This window comes from Oncorhynchus keta, chromosome 28 (assembly GCF_023373465.1).
Source record: "Oncorhynchus keta strain PuntledgeMale-10-30-2019 chromosome 28, Oket_V2, whole genome shotgun sequence".
Classification (NCBI taxonomy): domain Eukaryota; kingdom Metazoa; phylum Chordata; class Actinopteri; order Salmoniformes; family Salmonidae; genus Oncorhynchus; species Oncorhynchus keta.
In genome coordinates, this window is record NC_068448.1 from 41,124,214 (window position 1) to 41,136,565 (window position 12,352).

Sequence of the window (12,352 nt, forward strand, 5' to 3'; positions counted from 1 at the left end):
TTTCAACACTATAGAAATGGTTTTATACCCTTCCCCAGATATCTGTCTCATCACAATTCTACCTCGGTGATCTACTGGCAGTTCCTTGGACTTCGTGGTATAGTTTCTGCTCTGAAATGCACTGCCATCTGTGGGACCTTATATTAACAGGTGTGTTTCTTTATAAATTAAGTCCACACAATTGAATTGGCCATAGGTGGACTCCAGTCAAGTTGTAGTGATATCTCGAGGATTATCAACAAAAATGTGATGCACCTGAGCTCAATTTGGAGTGTCACAGCAAAGGGTTGGGAATACTTATGTAAATGAGATATTTCTGTATTTCATTTTCAATAGCCTACATTTTCAATAGCCTACATTTGAAAACATGTTTTCACTTTGTCATTGAGGGGTATCGTGTGTAGATGGGGGAGAACATCAATTGAATCCATTTTCAATTCAGGCTGTAACAGAACAAAATGTGGAACAAAATAAGAATACTTTCTGAAAGCAATGTATGCTACGTGACACACTACCATATGGTGTTGCTACACAAGCTGCAAATGACTAGAATATCCCCCAATGTCATCTCTGCTCATTGGTATGCTTCATTTCACCATAACCAATGTAACCATGAAATTGTAAGTAGTTAAAAAAAAAAAATGTGGTAATTGTATTATTTATTTATTCACAGGTTCACAGGTGTCATGACGTTGGCCTGTAGGTAAGGTTTATGACCTCCCCCCATATATACCTTTCTCCCTTCTCTCTCTTGACTCTACAGAGGGACTCTTGATTAACCTTTGTTAAACATGTTAAACAGAGATTCTGGGTGGGAACCTCAGAAGGTGGGGGGAAATGAACTATATTTTGCTAATCCAACCAGTTGAACATATGCGTTGGTACTTAATGAATATGATGTCAGTTCGGTTGTCACCTGAGACATTCTCATCAATGATAGGATGACAAACAGTACAGTGGAAAGTCTACACATTATGGTTATCAGATTCACATGGAATTGTTGTGCAATTTAAATGTTTGAATATGAAATGATTTGGGAGGGGATGAAATGTGATTTTAGCTTCTAAAATGTGAGAATTAGGTTTTCATGAGTGAATTAGGCCCGACTCAGTGGCCCGCCCACGTGAAGAGACATTGGTTATAAACTATGAAACACGCCCTCCTCTCCCTTCCTATATAAAGACTTGATGACAATATAACTTTCTGTTCCGGGTACATTAGGATGACGATCTGATGTCAGAAGGGTTCAAATAATAACTATAGAACGAAGCCAACCTCAGTGGTATGAACTTTGAACTCTTATTCACTACAGAAGTCATACCTCCTAGCCATTGAGTTAGCAACAGCAGCTGCAAACGTGGGCTAGAAAAGAACAGAGTATCCCGTCTACCACAAAACAACGTTCTACAACATATCACATTTACCACCAGAGACATTCTTCAAAGGACATAGGACTCTGTTGGGCAACACGGCCTTCCATCTACCACCAACCTATTGAAGCGCAGCTCAGCGTAAATATTCATTGTATTTTTCTTTTCCAAATGGGCGGTAATTTAGAATGCATAAGATCCTGTATTTCTGATAGAGACATCGCTTCTCCCTTTGTTCTTCAGTCTTCCTACTCTTTCACTCAGCTAGGGACGTTTTCCTTTATGACATAATTTGTAATCAATGTATGGTTCATTCTGTGTATATGTAATTCTGTGTGATTAGTTAGGTATTTAGTAAATAAATAATGAAACCCAATTTTGTATTGCTGATTCAACTTGTTAGCCAGGGTTTGTGAAGATAACCAAAAATGTACAACTTTCAGATGAGACTGAAATAAAGTGAAGATTAATATTGACTGCTATTGATGTAAAATATTACAAAGGTCTTTAAGAGTTTATTCGGAAGATAAATGCTCTATAAATATTATTTTGTGGTGCCCCGACTTTCTAGTTAATTACATTTACATGATTAGCTCAATCAGGTAATGTTAATTACAGAGAAAGGATTTTATAGAATCGCATGTCATATCACTTAATCCGACATAGCCAAAAACACAAAAACACAGGTGATAATACAACTTCTTTTTCAACAGTTGCAACAAGGTTAGATCATATTACATCTTGCAGCGAGGTATTTAAAGGTTTTGGCAATGTTTTCCATAGAAACTGCTCCGAGAAGTAGCCTATAATTAGATTTGTACTGCGTCCCTAGCCACTGAATCACGTAACTGAAATCCTATCCATGCGCGTGCCAAGGATCGTACATTTCTCACCCTCTTCCCTGGGAAAAGTCTAATCTGGATCCTCGGGACGAAAAACTCTGACTTCGCCCCAATTGAAGTTGACAGCTCTACCCGGGTAAGAGTTAAGATTGGGGTTATGTTTAGGTAAAGGTCGGGGTAATGGTAGGGGGTTAGGTTAGGTTTGAGGTTTAGGTTATGGACGTCCCAAGGATCCCGAAACAGCACAGCCACCTTCCCGTTCTGGATTCACTTGTCATTGGTCACTGGCCCATTTCATCTGTCGACCAACTTGTGCCAGTCACAACTCCACCCCCCACGCGATAGTATCAAGTCCTCAAGTGCGCTCGCGTACATGAAAACTGACATAAAGCCCCCGAGGAACGAAGCACTGGACACAGATCTGATGCCTCTACAGTGTTAATTATATTCTAAGTGTATTGTTCTTTTGGTTGCGATCCACCCCTTTAATAATGCATTGTCTGAAACGTCTGCGGACTACAAATGCGGGAGTTTTACAACTGCTCAAACACGCTGTCAACTCCGCACGGGTTGGGAGTGACAGCAATGGCTTATCCAGGATCGAGCAACAGTCTCAGCTGTTATGCACAAGCGCAGCATCACACAGCCAGCGTCAGCAACCCTTCCATCATCAAGCTGTCAATGACATGGATGAAGCAGAGTGCAGGTAAATACCTACTCTTCCCCTAATTGGTACTGTAGAATAATGTGACTATGCAGTGCCACAGAAGGGTTGCCCACCTGGCGCTCATAGGCTAAATTCGACCAGCAGGTGATTTTTATTTAAACCTCCATTTATTAAAATACATTTTCTTTGTTGGACATACAATACTTTAAAATCACCAGGATATCAATTTCAATTGAGGAAATATTTTCCCAAGTATTCCCACCCATAAATATAGACATGTGTTATCGTATCCTAATGTAAATACAGGTTTGAAATGATTCGGTTTTTGTCAATTACTATATATTTGTGCTTCTTGATGTCAAGCTGCAACAATTTTAATATAATTGTTCCAGCCCGCCGACCATCTGCTCAAGAAAGATATATAAATCTGAATTTAGTTGGGGAACCCTGGCCTACAGTAGTGACACGTTGTCTGAAAGAGTGAAATGATGTTCTTCTGTTGCGATCCTATAGGGTCGGTCCATTTCATTTAAATCGCTTTTTGACCGCACCCCTTTTGATTTGAACGAAACTTTCTATACATATTTGCCGATGGTAAAGTGGACAGAAAGTAACTTTTTGGACCTGAATGCCAAAACATTTCGAAAATGGAGGTGCTCAAAGTTGACCCATTTTTGCATACATTAACCTACCATGAGACATCCATGTCTTCATCACTGGAAAAGATGAACAGTCGAGTTTGATGTCATTTAAAAGCTTACAAACAAGGTTGTCAAACTATTTAATCATTTATTGAAACATGAGACCTGTCCTGGATGGTCGCCCATGAGATCCTCCCGGTCAGGGCCGTTATGCACTCACGGGGCATGGCGAGGACATCCGCGTGCCCCCGACCAGGCTGCGGCCAAGAAGAGTCGGTGAGGCACATACTCTGGGAGTGCAGAGCCGCCAGGGACCTGTGGAAGGAAGCAGGCCCCCTGATCTCCTCGTGTCTGCCAGCAGGGGAGGACCTAACACCTCAGCTCGTGCTGTATGGGGTGGGCCGAAGGGAAGACCTTCACCAAGCTCTGGCGTGCCTGAAGGAAGCACTGTGGTCCTCCCGTAACCTGCTGGTAGCGAAAAACGTAGAGACCACCCCCAGGCAGTGGCCATTAGCCACGGAAGCCCTGGGGTGGTACAAAGGAACAGGCGAAGGGTAACCTAGGTCCCGGCGGCCATGGCCTGACAGCGCTGCGGAGGGCATGCGCCTAGGGGAGGGATCTCCTCTGGGCCCCGAAGGACGGGACGATGATCTATTCAGAAGAGCAGGATGAGGTGAGCTTGATAAAGACTCAGTACAAGGGACTGAAGACAGCTTTTTAACAAAGTGGCTTTTAACATGTTTTTCATGCCTTAAAAATGTTTTACCTTTGTTAGATCATCACATTTTAAATGGCTTTTACAGATTTGATGTTTTTACAAAGAAAGTACTTTTATTCATGGTTGTTTTCATTGGTTTTAACAACATGTACTTTTTAACAAATTTAAATGTAACTTTCAAATGCTGTGTTTTATGCTTTGTTGACGTTTTTATGTGTGTAAATGATGTAAAAAATGTATGAGCTGTTTTTAAAGGAATTGTGTCAATAAAACTTTTCCAAAAGAAAAAACGAGACAAATGTATATAAATAATCATGCCATTTTTAAACATTTAACATAAATTATCAAAAATAATCAAATTTTTGCATATGTCATAATTTAGACCCTATTTTACATAATCGGCGGTGTTTGTGTTGTGTCCGTCATGGGTTAAGACACAACATGCTCTTGAATACAGGGTGGGTGTCATGTTGTTGTCTCGACCTCTGAATACCTGGCTATGAAAAGCCAACTGACATTTACTCCTGAGGTGCTGACCCGTTGCACCCTCTACAACCACTGTGATTATTATTTGACCCTGCTGGTCATCTATGAACGTTTTGACGATCTTTGAAGAACGATCTGGCCTTAATGGTTATGTACTCTTATAATCTCCACCCGACACTGCCAGAAGAGGACTGGCCACCCGTAGCCTGGTTCCTCTCTAGGTTTCTTCCTAGGTTCCCTGACTTTCTAGGGAGTTTTTTTTCCTAGCCACTGTGATTCTACATCTCCATTGAGCGCTCTCTAGGGTTTTAGGCTCGGTTTCTGTGTAAACACTTTGCGACAATTGCTGATCTAAAAAGGGCTTTATAAAAACATTTGATTGGTTGACTGAAATGCGAATGAAATGTGCATTTCAACTTTAAAATGGTAGCACAAAGATAATTGGAGGTCCAAACATCAGAGAATGTTGAATGGCATGGGAATATTAGTTTATAAATCAATTATACTGTCAACCCTCGATAGGAAACTTATTGAAATCGTGAAAAGATGGATAATACAATAGACAGTTGCATTTATGATGATATTCGACGATGAATTGTGTTTCTATGGTTGAATGACATGCACCCTTATTCAAGAGCATGCCGTGTCTCAAACGACGGCGGCGGGCGCAACACAAACACAAACACCTCAGATAATGTTTTGACATTATAGGGTCTTAAGCTACAACATTTGCGAAAAGCAAAATAATCTGTTTATTACAACAACAACAACAAAAAGTACATCATTGTTATTAAAATAATTACAATTCAAGAAATTCTAAAATAGTTTGTCAACCCTGTTTTGGTAAGCTTTTAAGGGATATCAAACTCAACCGTTTATTTTTTTTTCCAGTAATGAAGACATGGATGTCTCATGGCAGGGTGGTGTATGCCAAATTGGTCAACTTTGAGCACCTTTGTCACCTAAATGTTTTGGCATTCAGGTCACTTTCTTACCGCTTCTCCAATAAGCAAATATGTATGGGAAGTGCTGTTCAAATCAAATATGTATGGGAAGTGCTGTTCAAATCAAATATGTATGGGAAGTGCTGTTCAAATCAAAAGGGGTGCGGAAAAAAAGGGATTGAACCCAAATGGAACGACCCTATAATAATGAGTTACTGATTTTCAGTGATGGGGAGCAGTGAACTGCATGTACATCAACTAGTCATTTAAATAAATGTAGCTGTAGCTTGGTGGTGGTAGTTGAACTAAATTAAAATCTTGGTAGTGTTTTCAGTAGTTACCCACTGGGCACAGACATCAATTCAATTGGTTCAACGTCATTTCATTGTAATTAATGTGGAAGTAACATTGATTCAACCAGTGCGTGCCCAGTAAGTAATATATTGTTTTGCCATGTAGTGGTGTAGCTAACTACTGGAACTACACACTACATTCTTTCAAAAAGAACAGAAAATATGGCTACGGTAGACAAGATTTCCTTTCTTTTTCGGCATCAAACATGCCTAATTTTCACTTGAAACAGTTTTTGTGTTTAAGAGGCTAAATGACATATGTTAACTTCTGACTCCAAAGTGATCTGTTCTTCCAATTTGTAGTTGGTGACATTTCAGATTTAAATAGAACTTTTCACGAAGTAGTTTGGATGTAGTGAACTACTTTTTCAATGTACCTTTAAGTGAACTATATGTTTCTAGTTTTAATGTAGCTTAACTTCTTCCAGTGTGAAGTCATCGGTAGCTTGGTAAACCACACTGAGAGTACAAAACATTAGGAACATTATTGATATTGAGTTGCACCCCATTTTCCCCTCAGAACAGCCTCAATTGGTCACGGCATGGACTCTACAAGGTGTCGAAAGCGTTCCACAGGGACGCTGGCACATGTTGATTCCAATGCTTCCCACAGTTGTATCAAGTTGGCTGCATGTCCTTTGGGTGGTGGATCATTCTTGATACACACGGGAAACTGTTGAGTATGAAAAACCCAGCAGTGTTGCAGTTCTTGACACAAATCGGCATCATGAACTGTGTCTCAATTGTCCCAAGGCTTAAAAATCCTCTTTAATAACCTTTTGTGACTAGGGGGCAGTATTTCCATTTTTGGAAAAATAATGTGCCCGTAGTAAACAGGATATTTTGTCAGGACAAGATGCTAGAATATGCATATAATTGACAGCTTAGGATAGAAAACACTCTAAAGTTTCCAAAACTGGAAAAATATTGTCTGTGAGTATAACAGAACTGATGTTGCAGGCAAAAGCCTGAGAAAAATCCAATCCGGAAGTGCCTCATGTTTTGAAAGCGCTGCGTTCCAATGCGTCCCTATTGAGCAGTAAATGGGCTATCAACCAGATTACTTTTTCTACGTATTCCCCAAGGGGTCTACAGCATTGTCACGTATTTTCACGCATTTATGTTGAAGAATACCCGTAAGTGGCTACATTGCGCAAGTGGTCACCTGATGCTCCCAGAGAGATTCTCGCGTAAAATACAGAGGTAGCCATTATTCCAATCGGTCCTACTGAAAAACGAATTGTCCCAGTGCATATATTATCTAATAGATATTTGAAAACCACCTTGAGGATTGATTATAAACAACGTTTGCCATGTTTCTGTCGATATTATGGAGCTAATTTGGAGTATCATAGCTTTCACCCGGATTCACCTGGTCAGTCTATGTCAGGGAGAGAGCATCTGTTCCTAATGTTTTGTACACTCAGGGTATATTTTCGGAGTAACATTCCTATAACTGCTGATTTTGTATTCAAATTAGGCTTGTCTACAGAAAATTATTATTTTTGATTCAGCCATTTTGTTATGCATACAAAGTGGACTTCAAATGAAATTCCCAATAATACTCCATCCAAACAACTACTTTAATCATAGACTAAATGTAGGAACATGGAGCTGAATAGTCAGTGGAATTAGTTTGAAAGCAGATATTAAGATGAACTACACTTCTACACTTGACTACACTACTGTGCATTAGATCTACACTACACTATACTACTGTACATTATACCTTCACTACACTACACTACTGTGCATTATACCTTCACTACACTACTGTGCATTAGACCTTCACTACACTACTGTACATTAGACCTTCACTACACTACTGTGCATTAGACCTTCACCACACTACTGTACATTATACCTTCACTACACTACACTACTGTACATTAGACCTTCACTACACTACTGTACATTATACCTTCACTACATTACACTACTGTACATTAGACATTCACTACACTACACTACTGAACATTAGACCTTCATTACACTACACTACTGTACATTAGAAATTCACTACACTATACTACTGTACATTATACCTTCACTACGCTACACTACTGTGCATTAGACCTTCACTACACTACTGTACATTAGACATTCACCACACTACACCACTGTACATTAGAAATACACACACTACTGTACATTAGACCTTCACCACACTACACTACTGTGCATTAGACATACACACACTACTGTACATTAGACCTACACTACTGTACATTAGACCTACACTATACTACACTACTGTACATTAGACCTACACTATACTACACTACTGTACATTAGACCTACACTATACTACACTACCGTACATTAGACCTACACTATACTACACTACTGTACATTAGACCTTCACTACACTACTGTACATTAGACTTACACTACACTACTGTACATTAGACCTACATTATACTACACTACTGTACATTAGACCTACACCACACTACACTACTGTACATTAGGCCTACACTACAAACACTACTACACTCTCCTTGCTGGGGAGAAAATAAAAACATAGAACATTGTTCATACACACTCGTCTTTAGTGGTTAAGTGCTCTTTTGCACATGTTGTATGTTTTGAGAAAAGTTATGCAGATGAGAGTCAACTATCAAAACACAGTGTACAACGTATATGCACTGGTAATCTTTAACAATGACCCTGTCAGACCTACAGTAGTATGGACATCACAGGAAGTTGGTGGCACCTTAATTGGGGAGGACAGGCACGTGGTAATGGCTGGAGCGGAAAATGGGGAATGGTATTTAAGATACCAAACCCATGGTTTCCATGGTTTCCATGTGTTTGATGCCATTCCATTGGCTCCGTTCCAGCCGTTATTATGAGCCGTCGTCCCCTCAGCAGCCTCCACTGATTGACATGATGCACTGTGTTGTCTGGTCTTCACAGGAACAGGTTGATCTCTGGGATGGAGGACCTTCTCTTCTACACCATTACAGAGGGCAAAGAGATGATCCCTGTCTCTCAGTTCATCTCTGTGAGTCTCCATCTCACCACATCCACCCTCACTGTGTGCCACCAACACTAAAACCCATACAGTGTTTTTTTAATGTAACCTGTTTCTTTTTTTTGCTGGAATGAGAGTTGCTCATATTGACAACTACTGCGTCTTTCCGTGACGTCCTTTTAAAGTTGACCCAACATGTACTGTACCACAACACATTCTAGTTCCTAAAGCGGCCTTTGGGCTTGCTGTTTTCACTCCAGCTAAATGAACACTGAATGAATCCCAGGAAGAGTAAGGCGAGCCAAGGCAGGAATCCATCACACCATGTTACTAGCCCAGGCTCAGGTTTGAAAAGTGTTGAGGAAACGCCTTATGTAACTTTATGACTAATAGACAGGTGTAGCTGTTGTTAATGAGGCTCGAAGTGAATTCCCTAAACCCTTTCCACACGTGGCAATTGGCATATATGGATAGGGCAAAATTGAAATGTTTCTTACGGAAGAAATAGGAAATGCATAAGCATTGTAGCAATTAAAAGGGAACTGTTTGGAGATTGTGGTAACATTATTAGACCAAAGTGGAGGACACAACAGTTCAGCTGACTGAATCCAAGCATTACAGTGTTGATTTTATGTGCATTTCATATTTACTGTACTTTTCGCCGCATTTGTTGATGACGAAATCTAAAAATAGTTTGGATCAGGAGCATCAAGGGGGTCCAATCCGGCCTGCGGGTGGTTTGAGTAAAACCAGTTTTTACTCAATTTACTTTAAAATGACTAAAACCAAATCAAAACTTGTGTAGAAATAATAATGTGCCTATATTCATACAGTTTCTTGACTGTCCAGCTCACTAATAATCACTAGACAGTCAGGTCGCATCGATAAATTCCCTAAACTATGGTTATGGGACTATTATTAACACATTTTGACAGCAAGGAAATATAACACATTTTCAGTATGGCCCTCTGGACCTTGTTGAAGACTGAATGTGGCCCCAGGAGTCAAATTTGACACCCCTGCTCTGGATACATTCAGTAACATGATAGGAATATTCCTGGAAAATGTGACCATAGGTGCAACTTAAGACAAATAAATTACAAAAGGTTTGGGTGAGAGGACTGACTGGTGTCTCCATGTGGCCACACACACCTCTCCAAAGTGGGCACAGTTCCTAAGCTATTTCAATATACTTTCATGACTCAAAGAAAGAGTCTTCAACTACAAGGTACTTTTCTGAAGCTCTCCAGGCTGTGCCGTTGAGGAACTGGGACAAGCACACTTGTAGTTGTTTTGTTTGGAACACAGCCCTGCATCCCCACCCTCACACAATTACTGTTGTTGTTTATCGCAATCCAAAAAAACGGTCCATTATAAATCGCAATCTGTGAACAGGTGGGCATCATTTGAACGCTTGTTCGATTGCCAACATGACTAGCTAAGTTGTAAAATGTGATTTTACAGTGTTGGGCTTTCGCAAGGCAAAACAGAGAAACGGATCGTAATTCTGGTCCACATGGAACCATGAGTGTATTCATTTTTTATTTATTTTTTACACACAATAGACAACAGGCAATTTCTGTTCAGAACAACCCAGGGTTTGACGCCATGTCAACTGTACATCAAACATAGGGATCATTAACACTGTGTACAGTATGACATGGGCATTTGGACCAGTGCACATTTGGACTCAGGGGTGTTTTGGCTTGCTTGTATGACATCAAAGCAGTATTTATTGTAATAATCAACGTCTCCCCATAAATAGAGCGCTCAAAATGTACAGCCTTTCCCTCACTCGGACAACAAAACATTTTGCAAAAGTTTCCCAATTCGCGGGAGGGATGGAGGTCTCGTCTCGTGCGGTGCTCGTAGTGCGTCTTATTCTGTGTGTTGTGGTCAAAGGGGAGTGCGCAGTGCCTCTCAAATGTACATTTCTACACGTTCTCCACACTCTTGTCCTCACCAGAACGTACTCAAGAGAACTTCCTCGAACTCGGCGCATGAGAGTGTGGAGCGCGGAAGTATGCATACTGAGAAACACCTGCTGTGTTCCCTCCCAGGGCTTTTACGACACAATTTAGAACAGGGATGGGCAGCGCCGGTCCTCGAGGACTGAGTGATGTCACACTTTTCCCCCCATCCCGAGCAAACACAGCTGATTAAACTAATTGCATTGTTAGTTGTTTTAGCTGGGGCGAAAAATGTAACACCAATCCAGCCCCCGAGGACTGGAGTTGTCCATCCCCTGATTTTAAAACATCATAGAAGTCTCAGCTCAGTTGGTGAAAAGGTCATACAAGCACAGTAATCCATAGCACCATGCATGCTGAACTTGGCATGTTACGATGTGTGAAGAGACTCTGTGTCCAGTGTCCCCTCCCAGTGCTTTTACACCATAATTCATACCTTCGGAGCCTTTCTTGGTGCCCCTCATATGCATATTCAAATGAACTCTGAACTGTACAGGGTACCGGGCTCTATTCGAAGGCTGGGTGGTGTTGTGGCACGGCGTGGTATTTGACAGGCCATTGTGTCATGGCCTTTGAATCATCATCAACATGGCTTTTTAACATTGAATCAAAGAAACACTGGCAATGGTTTTTAGATGGCTCCAACCAATGACTGTATATGAATAAACAAAGCAATTAATCACGTGACACCATTCATTTCCATGCCAAGACTCATATAGCGCATTTGAAGCCAAGGAAGTCGGTTAAAGGCCCAGTGCAGTCAAAAAATGTGATTTCTCTCTGTTTTATATACACTGCTCAAAAAAATAAAGGGAACACTTAAACAACACAATGTAACTCCAAGTCAATCACACTTCTGTGAAATCAAACTGTCCACTTAGGAAGCAACACTGATTGACAATAAATTGCACATGCTGTTGTGCAAATGGAATGGGACAACAGGTGGAAATTATAGGCAATTAGCAAGACACCCCCAATAAAGGAGTGGTTCTGCAGGTGGTGACCACTGACCACTTCTCAGTTCCTATGCTTCCTGGCTGATGTTTTGGTCACTTTTGAATGCTGGCGGTAATTTCACTCTAGTGGTAGCATGAGACGGAGTCTACAACCCACACAAGTGGCTCATGTAGTGCAGCTCATCCAGGATGGCGCATCAATGCGAGCTGTGGCAAGAAGGTTTGCTGTGTCTGTCAGCGTAGTGTCCAGAGCATGGAGACGCTACCAGGAGACAGGCCAGTAATTCAGGAGACATGGAGGAGGCCATAGGAGGGCAACAACCTAGCAGCAGGACCGCTACCTCCGCCTTTGTGCAAGGAGGAGCAGGAGGAGCACTGCCAGAGCCCTCCAGCAGGCCACAAATGTGTCTGCTGAAACGGTCAGAAAC

The 12,352-nt window shown here is 41.0% G+C and overlaps 1 protein-coding gene across 1 annotated transcript in view; it reads left to right on the forward strand.

Moving 5' to 3' along the window:
• Positions 1-2,356: 2,356 nt before the first annotated feature.
• Positions 2,357-12,352, forward strand: part of LOC118361359 (glutaminase kidney isoform, mitochondrial-like) — a 30,993-nt gene continuing 20,997 nt past the window's right edge. Inside the window, exons 1-2 of the mRNA XM_035741232.2 lie at positions 2,357-2,918; positions 8,941-9,028. Of these exons, the coding sequence (XP_035597125.1) occupies positions 2,704-2,918; positions 8,941-9,028 (303 nt within the window). The 5' untranslated portion in view covers positions 2,357-2,703. The remainder of the gene's footprint in view (positions 2,919-8,940; positions 9,029-12,352) is intronic.